General features: G+C 36.8%; 1 protein-coding gene across 10 annotated transcripts in view; it reads right to left on the bottom strand.

The window, feature by feature from the left end:
* The window catches only part of ncam1a (neural cell adhesion molecule 1a), a 258,401-nt gene that overhangs the window by 18,779 nt on the left and 224,101 nt on the right, over positions 1 to 15,521 (bottom strand). For 5 of the 10 annotated variants that reach the window (XM_047805604.1, XM_027134124.2, XM_047805605.1 and 2 more), the window contains 3 exons: positions 15,376 to 15,378; positions 6,380 to 6,504; positions 6,103 to 6,283 (listed from right to left, as the gene is read on the bottom strand). In XM_047805604.1, coding sequence (XP_047661560.1) covers positions 6,103 to 6,283; positions 6,380 to 6,504; positions 15,376 to 15,378 — 309 coding nt within the window. Of the gene's footprint in view, positions 1 to 3,288; positions 3,667 to 6,102; positions 6,284 to 6,379; positions 6,505 to 15,375; positions 15,379 to 15,521 lie in introns of those variants that run through there. The other 5 variants (XM_047805606.1, XM_047805607.1, XM_047805608.1 and 2 more) reach the window with 2 other exon arrangements.

Raw genomic sequence — 15,521 nt, 5'->3', positions numbered from 1 at the left:
ACAGGTCTAATACTTGGTTTTGCTGTACATAAATGATTGAAATACTAATAAAACTGTTAAGACAATCTGCAGTATTACCTTTTTGTATAACCATAGAAAATGTGCTAATTTGCAGCATAATAAGAGATAGAGCTACACAGAAAACCCAGTAACAGACCTTCTGCAATTCACTAATATTTCTGGCTTTAAAATAAGTAAAAATTAATAGAGTTACTGGGTCAAATGATCAAAGTAGTAGTACTCCAGTCCCAGCCAAGTCTTCTGCTTGCTTAAATAAAGAATAAAAAAGAATAAAAAAACTTGATTTGCTGCATATATTTCTGCACTGTCAATTTAAAAGGCTGTACTGAGGCTGTTATGATATTTAATCCTATTTAATCTGATTTAAGATAAGTTGCTTTAGCATCATGCTAGCAAAGTCCTTATCTACATAACAGATTTCATGTGGTCTTGTCTTTTTATCATGGTAATGGAATTATCAGTGTTCCAGGAATACAGTGAGGCATTTGGGGAATTAGCCTCTGGATAATTAGCCCCAACACTCTTTTGTATGCTATTAGGTGTTATCCCTTTTGTAACAGCATCTCAAAGAAAGATTTATTCTAACTAGCCTACCAACCCTTTACTGGCTTCTTTTCCTACAGTCAAATATCTGTTGTATGACTTCTGCAGGCAATAAAAGTACCTTGTATGAGGCATGGGCGAGGTTGTGTTGGATGAAGCCATTTTCAGGCCCAAATTCAAAACAAAAGCTAAATAAATAAATAAATAAATAAATAAATAAATAAATAAATAAATAAATAAATAAATTAAAAAACCAAAATCAATTACAAACCCCAAGCTAATACCAAGTCTATCCCCAAATCAATATCAAACTCCAAATCAATGGCAACCAAACTCCAAATCAATACCAAACTACCCCAAAAAGCAATATAAAATCCAAAATCAAACTTCAAATCAAACCCCAAATCAATGCCAAACCTAAAATCAATACAATACCAACCCCCAAATCAATCATAAAAACCAAATTCACCTTCAAACTGAAAGAAGTAAATGAATTTGTGCCGCTTATAAATCAATGACTTTATACTTTTATGTGATTTCAGTGGTAAAATGTCCTACTGAGTAAAATGTGACTTGACTATTTCACACACCTGACTAATATAAACTTCCTGAGCTGTGTTACTGTATTGTTATTTACCACAAGCATGGTACCTACCTCGAATAAGAGTTAATGCATTCTCATCGTGTAAATCAGACCTTGGTTTAAGACAAGGTAATCATGATATATAACAGTGACAATAATCACAACAGTCAAACTTTGGGTAAAAGACAGATGCTGACATACTGAGCATGGGTGTAAGCATAAGGAAGCAGGCCTCAGCCACCCAAATGTGGACACCAGACACATCCTTGCTTATTGATGGCAACAACAACAAAAAAAGGATCAAATTCAATATGTCGCATCATTGCCAATATAATATACAATAATATGTAAAATAATCTACTCTTTGATTATGCTATTGGTAAAATGTGTTGAAATTTGAGTACTGTTGCTTCTAGAACTTTTTATTTTTATTTTTTTGTAAAATATGTTGGGTTCCTACCTACAAATTTCTTTTGTCTTAAAGTCTCAGTTTCAAGCGAATGAAGAATTAGCACAGCTATTTGTCTACAATGAGATATTCAATAGTCACCCTAGATGTCTGCTGTTAGTTTATGTAAAGTAGTGCAAGGTATGCCTCTGGTTAATGAGCCTCTGGTTAATTAGTCTATACACACCATGGTGCCATCAGCAATTCAGCAGTTAAGTGCAAGGACACCAAGGCAATTGTGTGTTGTTTAAAATCGAAAAATGTGTTATTCCCATCTCTGTTTGTGATAATGAGGTTAATTATCATTCTCATTAGAAGGCAAAATGCTTGCTTACTTGCTTTCTAGATCTTAACCAGGCATCCCTCTAAAATCTAAAATAAACTTTGGCTATAACCCTGCTGGGCTGTTAAAAATGGTGATGTGCTACAATCCTGCCTATTGTTGATGAAAAAGTAAAAAACAAAACAAAAAACAACTGTAATAAATTAAACAAGCAGGTGATTGGCAAGTGTTAAAAAAAATCATGGTGCGTAATTTTTTATCATTTTATTATTATTATTAGAATCAGGAAGAAAACTTTACTCCAGAGAGCATTTTAAACAACCCAGTTCCCAACACCATATGCGACTGATGAGCTGTTACATTACAAGACATTAGTCATTTGAAAACTGCTGACCTCCCTGGAAGTGAAAAAAAAAGTAATGCTTTTTGATACACCAGAGTTGGTTAATGACAGACAGGTGGCCAACAGCGAATAATATAGCAAGTGTCACAAACGTTCTTTTATTATAAGTGTTACAGAGGTTCACACAAACGCCTATGAGTGTCGTGTTTGGTTTTCAGACAAAAGTGTCCTAAAAAATGGCATTAAGAAATGAAAAAAGCTCTAAAGAATTTAGCAGTACAGATGATAATGGGTAATGATGAGAAACCACCAGTACAGCAGAACACACTTGCCTTTCACAGCTGAAGGCTCTGTGGATCAATTTGAACCAACATTAAGCACCGTGGCAGTGTGGAGAAAACACACACACTACGTTCACACTGTATTATGATCCAATGTATTATGAACTCCAGATAGCATACAGCCAGGACTCACGATCCCATAGTGCTTCTGATCCAAGCTCATGTTGTTTCTTCATTAAAAATACATTTATCTTATTTTTATCCTTAAAGCCTACAATGGTTACTGCATGAGAAACACTGGTATGTAGTTACAAAACCGTATTACAGAGTAGAATCAAATCACACTTTGGACAGTGGTAGTACGTTTTGAATGTGTTCTTTTTTCCCTTAAAGAAAAAGCAAAGAAAAAAAAGTAAAGAAAAAAAATCCAGAACAAGAAGCACACCTTTATATATATATTTTGTTTAGAATTATCTAAAATTATGTACATTTTGTCACAAAAAAAGAATTTATATTAACACACAATAACCTTCCGTTATGAACCCTGTGATAAAGGAATAAGGAACTGAATATAAATGCACATGATCAAAGCAGGACTTGCATAAAATCTCTTGGTTGAAGATGCCCTCTCAGTGATTGTACACTGAAAGCATCACCAAGAGAAGCCTGGAGACATTCTCAATAGGCAAAATATGTTCTACAGTGCTTCATAAAGTCCATGGTTAAAAAAAAAATTACAAAAAAAAAAAAATATTATTCTTATTATTATTTTATTTTATTTTTTTTTTTACAAATTTAACAAACCAGACAGACGGTGCCTAATTCTGACAGAAAAAAATATGGGAATAAAGAACAGAGGGCATCAGAAAGAAAATCAGAATGAAAAAAAAAACATTCAGAATGATGCAAGTATTGTTTACTCGACTTAACCCCCTTAACATGTAACTGATATTTCTTTCTTTTATAGTGTTGTTCTTGTTTGTTAAGCTTGCAGTGGGATCAGAAGATCAGAGAATCAGTAGGTTGGATGTTGGAGAGTGGGCCGGGGGGAGGCAAGCACTCCTCTCTTCAGTCGAGCTCCAGTTTATGAGAGCAAGAACACAGTCAGCATGGGGAGCATGAGGGTGACCAGAGCGTACGTGACACAGGAGCAGCCAAGGGTAGCTGAGGTAGCCAAAACGACGGCCACGACCATGACCACCACATCGTAAACACAGCGGCAGGAGACCCACAGTGACAGTGCACACCACCGCAGAAAAACAAAACAAAACAAACAAACAAAAAAAAAACCACAGAACCAAGTTTCCAAATGAGAGGAAAAAAACATAAAAAAAGAGAAAAAAGTAATCAAGAGCCGAAGTGGTTTTGCATATGAAAATGTGATGGTCCAGCAGTGTCCGAGTTCACAAATAGAGACAGAACAAGGAAAAGAGGAGGGAAGGAAATGGGAAAAAAGGGAGAAAGAAGAGAGAAAGAGACAGAGAATACGTCAAATACAGAAACAAACTTGACAGATTACTATAGATTAGAAAAGAATATTAAAGGAAAATTCAGGCAAGTTAATTCAAACAAATAAAGAAAAACTATAGCACGTTAATAGTGCAGAATGACAGGGACAGCATAGCAAGCCATGGATAGAGGACATACAGAGATGGTAAATGGAGACAGGACTGGGCAGACAACGGGTGATGTAAAAAATTTAAGCCACTTCCCTGGTATTAAAAGTAATTAATATTCTTTGAACATTGAATAGTTGAATACTGTAGCAAGGTAAAGGTATACATCAGTAAAAGCATATAATGTTTTCTATTGATGAACTGTTTACACCAGGGAATGCTGCAGTCTGACAGAAACCTAAAGTATGAACAAGCAGTGATGCAACATGGTGGAAATGGTTTGTTGGGCGACTGACTGAGCATTCAACTGTTGCTAAAACTAAGCAATGCTAGCGGCCATTGCTTCAGAGCAGCCTCACTTTGGTTCAGCTATATGTGGGGAGATTTGGATAAGTTGTACAGAAATGTATGAAGTCTCAGAATTACAATTCCCTCCAAATGATTTAAGAGACATTCGACCATGTACCAAATACAAAAATTTCAGGTGGTAACATCTGATTTTTTCCCACCTTTTAAGTCAAAACCTTGAGGATCTCGAACACAGAAATCTGAATGGCTCTGTACTTCGTAATGATGGGACAACTGAACACCTTGACACAATGAGAGTTTTGGAGCATAATAAAATCACTAGATTAAAAAAGTTCTTCTAACCTTTTGTTTAAAACAGAGAGTAAATGAGATATCTTTAAATGTTTGTCAACATGATACAGAATTGTGCTGTGGCTGGTCGTTTTCACTATTAGTTTTGTAAAAACAGCCAAGTCTTGGCCATGTTTCATGATGTAATGTACCAGGCACACTGGCAAAAGCTAGAGGCCTGGCTTGCAAAGAGTATGCATTACATAGACCTAAAGTTGATAGACCTGTATGCGATCTGGCATTAATACAACCCAAGAAAATATCTTGGCCAGTTTTTAAGCAGATGCTTTCAAGCAGGCTGAGGCAATGCAGATGCTGGACCAAAAATAAAAGCCTTGATGTCTTTTGATTGCCCACTTGTTACACACTGGAGCTAACTACTCTGGCAATGTGTAGGCATAGACAAGCTCTGTAAATAAGGAGCAAAAGATTAACACATTGAATCTATCTTTTTAAACTCAATCCATCTGACCCTGCATTTAAATCTAAGATCCAAACCTCCCACTGTTTTTTATGACTGCTTCCCATCAAGCGGATGAGAGAGTGGGTGCCATGCACCAGCAGAAGCCTGTTAGGTCCCCAGAAAAGCATTAACACATTAATCTTGTTAAAGCATCACCATGCAAAACCAGAGGAAGCATCCCCACAGAGACAAGCACCACAGTCAGTAAAAGCTTGGTACTGCAGTGTGCCTGCAGTGAGCCGAACCTTAGCCTTTTATACAAAGATATAACGGAAATAAAGAAAGACAGAAAGACAGGGCCCGTTTCTTAATCCGTGGGGAGGCAGGTTACATAAGAATGCAAACTTTTCTAAAACCACAGCCCTACAAACAAAGCACAAAGCAACCAAAGCCAATGGAAGGGAGGGGTATTGGGTGACAGGGATTCTGTGTGGCTTTGCTTCTTGAGTACCAAGCAGAAAATCTCATCTTCGCTGATAGAATCTTTGAGTGGGGCAATATAGCTGGCTAAAACAGCAAGCTGAACGCTGCCAGAAGAGTCAGACCACAAGTAAAGAGCTGGAGAACAGCTGTGTGATACTGAGCTAGAGTCACGTCTCCAGGATTAACCCTCAGAAGCCCACCTAGCCATCCTTTACTGTTTTATGGCTCCACTGAGCTAAATCAGTCTCATCAACCTCTGACTGTATCAATGTCTTTAAAACCAGGAGAAGCCTGGTCACAATTCTGATAGCCTACATAATCCCTAACCAGAGCAGAAAAGAAAGAGTTAACTGGGGCTAGTGTTAAGCACTCTGGGGCTTAGTGGTTGCACGCTGTGCTGATTGACAGGGGCTGTGGTTGGGGTATGGATTAGAAAGAAAGGGTCAAAATGAATAGTACCTGGGATAGCAGTGGGTTCCGCGGAGGTCCTGAGGAAGTAGATGCCTGGCTCGGAGCGGCCTTGTTGGTTCTCTGCCACCACAGAAATCTCGTACTCTGTGTTCCATTCCAAACCTCTTAGCACATAAAACTCACCGCCATTAGGTACACGGATCACAGTCTTCTGATTGTTGTGGTGTTTCTGTTTGCACACAGGCACACAAATAATCAAATGGTCAGTATGAGTGAACATGCTTTTACGAGAGAACTATGGAGTAACGTGTTACCTCCTACTCACAGGTCTATAGCTCAGTAGGTACTGTTTAATGGGTGAGCCACCATCGTCCTGCTTGGTCCAGATGACCTTCATCTCATTACCAGGGGACTGCAGCTTGGCATCCAGTTTTGGAGGATTCGGTTCCCCTGAGGAAAACAGACAAATAGTGAGAGAAGAACAGGATCTGGTTGGGTTTAGCGAGAGTGTCCTAGCCCAGGTCCTCAGCAAATACACAGTAAACACAGGAGGCTCAGCTCAAACTTTTTGGAAATGAGTTAGAAACCATATTATTCAATCAAATACTGCTCAATCCTAAGTGAGAGCATATGGAATTGTGGTCTGCCAGGAAAGGTTACGATTAAAAGGCCCTTGAATCACTGAATGTTCGATTTAAAGCCCACTAAATGGTAGAATCATTACTTCTTGAAGTGGAATTGATAGCAAAAGTGTCATGCAAATTACATTACTTAAAATGCTAATAGGTTTTGATACAGAGAAAATGGTTACCCTTCATGTACACTATTTAAATCATTTTACAACTGGGTAAGTAGTTATGCTATGAAAAGTAAAACAAAGTCATATTCTTAATATCGGCTTAGATTTTCTGGTATTGTCATGAACTTCCTTTGATATCATGAACTGAGAATAGTTCCTCCTGTCTCCATGAAGTGTCCTTGATCCCACCTAAATATTGAGGATGTATCATAACCATCATTCCACAGGGACAGACTTATACTGTATATGTATTATTCACTGAAACACTGCTGACTAGACAACTTTTAAATGTTAACTGGAGCAGAACACAACATTCTTTAAATGCTTACAGGACTGTTCTTAATTTTCTCATTGTTCAGTGGTTGTTCCTACAAGAGACCATGGCAAGGATGTACTTTCCACAACTGCATGTCTGTTCTTCACATTCTTGCTACTGAGTTTACATCTCACTGGAAAACATTCACCATTGGAGCATTGTCCAAAATTACTAACCTAGCTGGCACTGATTTTGCCAACATGACAAAGGTCATGTCATGTTAACTAATATAACATTATTAACAATTGATACAGAACAGGACTGTAACACAATGAAGTGTGCTGTTTCGAAAAATTAGTCAATGGTTGTTATGGAGTGGCAGAAAAAAATGATTATTCTCTTCTAACAGGATGTTCTAAAGTGCTGTATTCAAATGACTCTATAGGAACTTTTACAGTTCCCATCAGGCTGCAGCTGTGTTTTATACTGTACTCTTTGTAGCAGTTTAACAACATGATATAGGTGAGAACAATTCATCAGGTTTAATCGTAACCATCCTGGCATTAGCAATAATTCAGTGCTACAGCTGAGTGTTGAGAGATTGCAGTATGGTCTATATATATATATTTTTAAAGCCATAACAAGGTCTTTCATCAAACCATTTTCTGAATATTGAGCATCAGTGAGAGGTGCTCCTGGGAGAGGGAAGTTAAGACATGGACCATACTTGGAGCTAATGAGAAGAGGGCTAGAGCAAGAGGGCACCGCTGCAATGTACTCTCAGTGGGAGCTCGTTATCTCACTGAGTCCGCTACCTAATGACAGTGCTCCCTTAATTATCCTGCTCATGTTGATTGGAAGAGCTCCTCCATTATTTTTAATAATATCAGCAAGGCCAAGGGCAAGCCAGATCTCTGCGTGGGCTGCTTGTTTGGATTGTTAGCTGGCCACCTGTGTCACTAGAGGAACCTGGGAGGAGACTGCAACTATTGTGGATTAATCATAACAAATAGAGGCTAGTGTTGCCCAATTAGCACTTGGCGTGACATTGGCCAAAGACGCCACCTCTAGCTTTCACACACAGGATGGTTATGAATTATGGGGTGACATAAGCTATAGCTACATATCTGTATGGATGTGCTATTATGATGGAATGAGAGAGACAAATTCATGACCCTGGTGGAAAAAAAAACCATGAGGTCGGATTAATCTTGAAATATTGCTATTCATTTCCCCTTGTGATGTTCAGTCAAATACACTTTAAATAGATTCAAACTATTAGCTTATTAGTTCAGACATGCAGGAAACTAGATCTTAGATAATATGCGGTTATTTTTGGCATTCCATGACCCAAATATAATATCACATCTAACTGAACATATACGCCCAAATAAAACCATAAAACATTAGTTCAAGATCATGATCAAGGCTGTCCCAACGCATGGCTTGTTGCTGAAATCCAAATAAACTTGGTTTAGTAATAAAGATAGCATTTCATTCATAAATGGCACGCATCATTGGAAATTAGAGATCCAGTCACCAGCATCATTCCCAGTTAGCTGAAAGATTTCCAGATGCTATAAAAGTAAAAACAAGAAGATTGAGGGTTAAAGAAATAATAAAAAATAAAAAAAACAGCAAGACCGACTGAGACATGCTCTACCATGCAAGAGTAAAACTGCAGTGTCTGATTTACATCCCAGTCTACCATGAATGCCAGGAAAAATCAGAATCCGTGTCATCAGTTTTATTTTCACAACCTGCCGTAATGACCAAGGTACCTTGCATAGAGAAAGAGTAACGTGCACAAACTTAACAGCATCAGAATACTTGAAAACCAGACTATGACAGTGCAGACATGGTGGACACAGACACACACAAAACATGCATAGGAGAAAACCACCAGAACAGGACAAGTCGCAGGCCTGAACAGAAGTGTGTGTAAACTTGCATGCGTGTAGCAATGTTTAGTGGGACTGGTGTAGAACGGTTAATTTAATCAGGTAAAGTCATATTACAGATGATGCATGCTAGAGGTAGAACAATATAGTGTAAAAATACATGATTATGCAGTTTCAATATGAAATCATGAACAGCACTGGAGAAGAGTTTAATGATTCGAGTACACTGTTTAAATGTTTTTAGAAACAGACTTCATTAATTAATTAGATGGGTTTTTTTTACCTCTAGATATAGTTGGCTTGTTCTTAGAAGAATTTGTTTGTTAATAGAAGAAATAAAGCTAACATTAAAAAAAAATAATAATCTGGAGGTTATATATTTTGTGACATATGTTGAACTCTGATGTTAAGGCTGCAGTATGTAACATTTTTGGGATTTAGAGATTTAGTGACCTCTCTTGTGGTGATATGTTACTACAGGGATGTTTATTGTAGTAGATATAGAGCCATCACAATTTTGGTTATTTCTTTTACTTTGACACAGGGTAGCGTACCTCACTAAGGAATGTGCAGTCTGCCCTTATCCACATACATGAGTACACAGACACACATGATTGGCTAGCATCATTATTCTAATACTTGTCTGTTTTGCCACTTTTCTTGTTTTATAGCATTTATTAATTGCATAACGGTAACATTTCTGTGCTAACTCTATGTTTTTGTTCCACCTTTTGTGTCACTGTTCCTATGGCAACTAACACCTTACAATTTGTTGTTCTGGTTTCTTTTCTAGTCCTGTCATTCGATTCTGTTGACCTCTTCTGTGTTTGCTCCTGATCATTTTCTCCTGTTACAGTATATACTCTATGGTATCTGTTGCAAAGTCTTATGATGCTTTGGTTTTGTAATGTCTGAACATTGATTTCAGTGTTTACTAGATCTATAGTCTCCTGGTATTGACCCTTGCCTGTTTTTCTAATTTCCGATCATGGATTATCCATGTTTAACTAAGCCTGTCTGTGTTTTAGCCCTATTATAGACTTTAAATCAATAAACACAGCATTTACGCAATGGTGTCCTGTATCTACTCATGTAACACACGTTACACTCTTTTTTCAAAACGGACTAGCCTATTACCTACTGTAGCGCTCCACAGTACCCATTATTATACATTTGTGTATGATTACAATTGTTGGTACTCTCAAAAAGAGTAGCATCTATATATTAAGATTTTAATAATCTTCTGTATCAGGACAGCACTCAGATTAATCTGATGGATTTGACTGGTGTTATTTATATTTTTTTTTTCAGATAATTTCTAATAATTTCTAATTTTGCACCCACATGTGTCTTATATGCCAAACATCTTGAAAAAACAGTGCCAAATCACACCAGACATCTCTGATATAAGTTTTATTGATCTATTTTTCCCTACAGAGACTCAAATAACAAAAAGGTTAGACACTGCAGCTTTAACATTGTTATGAAGGCATTGAAGGTATACCTATTAAAGGTATTGAAGGTGTTAAAGGCATACCTTTACAACCCTAATGCATGAATTTTACTTTTAATTCACTATGTTGGCACAATGAAAATCTTGTAATTATTTGATATTGATATGATTAAACAGTAATAATAAGAGACACGCCTTTCAAATCTCCATAAAACTTTGTCGGCAGCAGGGCTGAGCCAAATAAATGTTTGAATTATTAGATTTTAAGCTCCTCTTCGCCACAGATCAATACAAATCTCAGCAGTAGGATATTAAGTGAACATTGAAGTTGTAGAAATAAAGAATGATGAACGCTGTATTCTGTACTTAATATATAATATATAACCTCTGTTATGAGTCACTGTTTGGTGATTATTGAATTGTATTAAAGCCGAGGCCTACGGGTTCAGTTCAGACGAAGGAGTGCCTGTTTTTAACATCCAGAAATGAAGTGGGCAGTGTAAAGAGAATCAATGGCTCATGAATGAAATGGTCCATGAAGTTGATGGCTTAGGGTGAATATTTTGTTTTCTAACTCATGATTGACTTCTATTTTGTCTCCTAACGTGCAATGGAGCCAAAATGATAAAGAAACAAAAATTTACCTTCTGTTCACCAGCGAAGACGACATCATCAGCACCATGCAAGAGCCACATGACAAAGTCACATGATACGCACGTGCAACATTGGTTGAAAGGAAAATTGGGAGGGGATGGGGTGGGGGATCACATGAAAAATACAAAACATCGGAAATCAAATTACACAAACGTGGAACGGAAAACGCAAGTGTTAACACCAAATAAATACAAACATGAAGAAACAAAAGAGAACATGAATTCAAAACGTAATAGGCAGTTCTCTTAAACATTAAATTATACATACAAACCATGAACATTGAAGGTATTAAGATCCAGCATGCAGTTTCAGGATGTTTAACGAGTTCATTACGGTTTTTTGGTCAAAAATAAATTCCTGGTTTCGTTTACTGGATTTGACAAAAACACATCCCAAACTGCTTTCTGAATCCTGTCGATTTCCTCCAAACAAGAGCATATTATTGGGTCAGAAAGAAACAAAACCAGAACAAAACACAATGAAAAAATATTCATTTTGTTGTCTTGTGCTTTCCATGTCTTATCAATGACAGTAAAAAAAAAGAGGGCAAGCAGAAGCAAGGGCAATGATTTACAACCACAAAAGAAAACTACAGATCCGATGAGTGAACAGTGACTAGAGAATGACCATGTGCAGTGTTAGGGCAGACCAGAGGAAGACAGCAGTCCAGTTTCGCTCTCCACCTACAAACATTTTTGACTGATCCATACTAGCTGGTGGACTCTGGTGTGTGAAGAGAAACAGAGAGAAAACTGGAACAGCGTTTGAGACATGAGCGTGTGAGACAACACACTAGATCTAAACCTCATGATGCCCAGTCAGATCATGAGGAATACTTACTTGAGCTTTAAACACAAAAACACAAAAGTGTAAAGGATAAGTTTAATATTTTGGGAATCCAAAACATGTCACGTGAAACATCAGGTGTCACGTGTATTTTATCCTAAACACTGCATTTTTTCCTGCCACAATAATTCTATATGGAAAATTGCAAAGGAAGTCATTGATATGAGAAAAAATGCCACGTGTTGGTCTAAGAATTACTTCCCGATTCAAATCTTTTAAAGCCGAATGTTTGTTGCAGACAGGTTTTCTTTCAATTATCCATTTTTTTTCAAGTAACCAAAAATAAAATTTGATTAAATAAATTCAATTATATTAAACAAATTCAACAACTAAATAATTCTTAAATAATATGATTTAAGATAAAAGTTAAGGGGTTAAAGATACAGGGACACAGCAGAATGTACTGTATGCACTACAAGTTTGTTGCCAATGAATCCTTAAGCCGTTAGATTTGTTGGTGAATGATTTAAAGGATTTGTTTCAGAATGAAAGTTTCAGACTTCCAGTGCAGCTTCATGATGAGACTCACTGTTGCAGTAAATTGCTCGGTACAGAGCAAATCACAGAAACGAATGTCTGAGATGAACACCGCTAAAGTGACCCGAAGTCATTTAATTCAAAACTCATCCTTTAAGGATTAAAATAACTATTCTGATTTCCAACAGTTTAGTATAACTATACTGGATCATGCATGCTTCATAGAAGTCACAAGTTTGAACAAAAACACTAAAGCTTGGTCCCTTGCTTCATCTATATACAGTATATGATAATCAACAGAGTTAATATTTCTGAGCAAGGCCCTTAACCCTTAATTGCTCAGCTGTATAAAAATGATATAATGTAAGTCGCTCTGGATAAGGGTGTCTGCCAAATGATATATATGTAATGTAATTGTAACCATAAATAAAGGCATTATTTGGATAGAACACATCTCGTGTTCCCGACAGCTACAAATACAGATGTATTTTTATTATTATTATTATTATTATTATTATTATTATTATTATTATTATTATGCTTTAATGCAATACACAACAAACAAGCCTGGAATTAAGCCAAGAGTCAAGCTTAAGGGACAAAGAAAACTCATGTTATTTAATAGCATTTCATTCGGCCTTAGCATCTGGTCAGGGTTGCAGTGTAAGGTTCAGACTAGTAAATCTGTTATTGTAGTCAGGTATAAACAAATGTAATAATAGTGCAAGCAAGAATTAAAAAAAAAAAAACAGTTCCAAGTAAATAACTAACTGAAAATAATTAAACGGAGTAAAGTTGCTTACACTGCTGCAATTTTCACTGCTGTTCGTTTTTCAGTATTTTCAGAGGCATAATGGTATTGTTCATAATTAATAACCTAGGTTATACCACACCCACTTTGGGTTTAAAACTGAATTGCATTGAGTTGTATGCTAAATACATACATATTTCTTTGTAGACGGGGTGAGAGTGGAGGGAGGTGACGTAGGCCGGTTCAGGGTCCCTGGTGAGCATCCCTTCCACACCCATCCCTTTTAGATGGCCTGGTCCAAATCACATCTACTTTATTATCATGTCCAGGAAGTGCCTGTATGAACATTCTTTGTAGCCTTCTTTGACATTTGACAAAGGATTTATTCAGGCATAATATCACAGCTGCCATTCAAAAACCAAAAAGCAGACAGCTGTCTGACAGAGTCCAATTCTAACACCTTGTCATCCTTTCAGCAGAAAATGAAAGCACGTTGTCAAAAAACGTGTCAGCTTGCATTGTATTTGTACCATGGGCTATTGTAATCAGTAATATCACATTAACCCCATATTAAGGTCAACCTACATGAAGCACATATAAGGAGAGCACCTGGAGAGACACTTTAGTCCATCATTTTCACATCTTTTTTATGCTGAGATTGAAACACACACACACACACACACACGAAAAACGTGTGACAGTGGATTGTACATTTATTGTAAATTTATGCAGCATCTCTAAAGGCTACCGATGAGGCACTAAAGATCACTAATGTTGCTTATTCTGGTTAACAACGCAAGGGCAGTTCTCTTGTTTTCTCTGATCAAACAGCATGCAACACAGCTCATGAATATATGCTAATGCGCTACACCAGAAAAGGCACCATGCTGTGTTTTTCAAACGAGAATGCGAAAACTTTCCACAGACTAATCCAATGTTTTAAAAAAGTAAATTAGGCTTCAACATCCTACATCCAAAGGAAACGTGCTGATCCAGTGAATATACACTGACAAGAGAAGCCACTCTACAAGCTGGGGTTAGTAATGACATTCTACAGTACAGTATGGCAGCCAGATGCACCAGCTGAACGCAACGCTACAGTAACCACGTTTGAGTGGAAATGGACATTTGTTTGAGATACGAACTATAAGAAATATCGATTGCACCAAGTAACAAGATTGTAGCCTTAAGTTAAAATAAATACTGGCTTCCTAGTAAGTATACATTCTTCTACTGTAACACATTCACCAAAATGTTTGACATTTTGCAATGCTTTTAAACTCTCCACAATTGTACAGAGTGCTATTTAGCTTTCTGTCTATCAGATGTTTTTAACTATTTTTTTTTGTTTTCTGCATCATTCTGTTTTATGTTTGATATAAATGATAATTAAAGTTTGTGACTTGTTTTTGCTATTATTATTTTAATCATCTGCCACATGATTGGCTGAATACTCACATGCCCATATATGGATTTTCCTACTATTTTAATTTCCTATTATTTTCCACCTGCTTCTTCATTGTTATTAAAAAATGTGCTTCACTTCCTTGTACTTGTCACTTTACTTCCTTGTTCTTGAGTAATTTGCCACTCAATCTTCCATGACAAACGTCTTGTGGATTAATCCTCTTTTAAAGCTACAACGAGAAAGTTTCCTCATTTATTTTCTTGCTATTCTATACTGTATATGATTTCTACTGATTATATGTTAAGTTTATGAGTCTGAAATATGATAAAAGTTCTTACTTATATTGGTTATGTTGTATTGCTATTTTTGCTAAGCCCTTGCTGTTATAATATGGCTTTGTATATTTGTATAATGTTGCACTATGTTGACTCCTTAAGCTTGCTAAACTTATGAACTTTGTTATGATCTCAGTCTGCCGCTTTCCAGACTGGACTTGCACATGCATATTTTAAGCCTTAGTTCTATTTCTACTAAAGGTTACCTTCTACTAAAGGTCAGGTTCCCCTTTCCCCTTAGATCCCCAATCTCAGAGTCAACAGGTTCATCTGACTCGCACTTCCTCCACCCAAACTCCTTGGTCTGACCTAGTGATACTTTACTTTGGGGCATTCTTGAGTGTCAAGATTTTTCACAACAGATAACTGCAGGAATGAGCAGAGTAACTTTTTATATTTTAAAGAGAATGTATACAGCACTGAAAATAGGCAGGTGTTAACCTTCTCCTTACTCATGGATGTAGCATTTCCTGTTTCTGTTTAATCATATCGAGTTAAGAAGCTTTTATTACGTTAACTTTTCATATATATGATTGGCTTGTGATGGATAAATATGACTTACATTTTACCCAGACTGCACACACTAA

The sequence above is a fragment of the Tachysurus fulvidraco genome, chromosome 21 (genome assembly GCF_022655615.1).
Source record: "Tachysurus fulvidraco isolate hzauxx_2018 chromosome 21, HZAU_PFXX_2.0, whole genome shotgun sequence".
In the NCBI taxonomy this organism is placed as follows: domain Eukaryota; kingdom Metazoa; phylum Chordata; class Actinopteri; order Siluriformes; family Bagridae; genus Tachysurus; species Tachysurus fulvidraco.
Note: the sequence above shows the minus strand (reverse complement) of the source record. Positions and strands in the feature narration are given on the sequence as shown.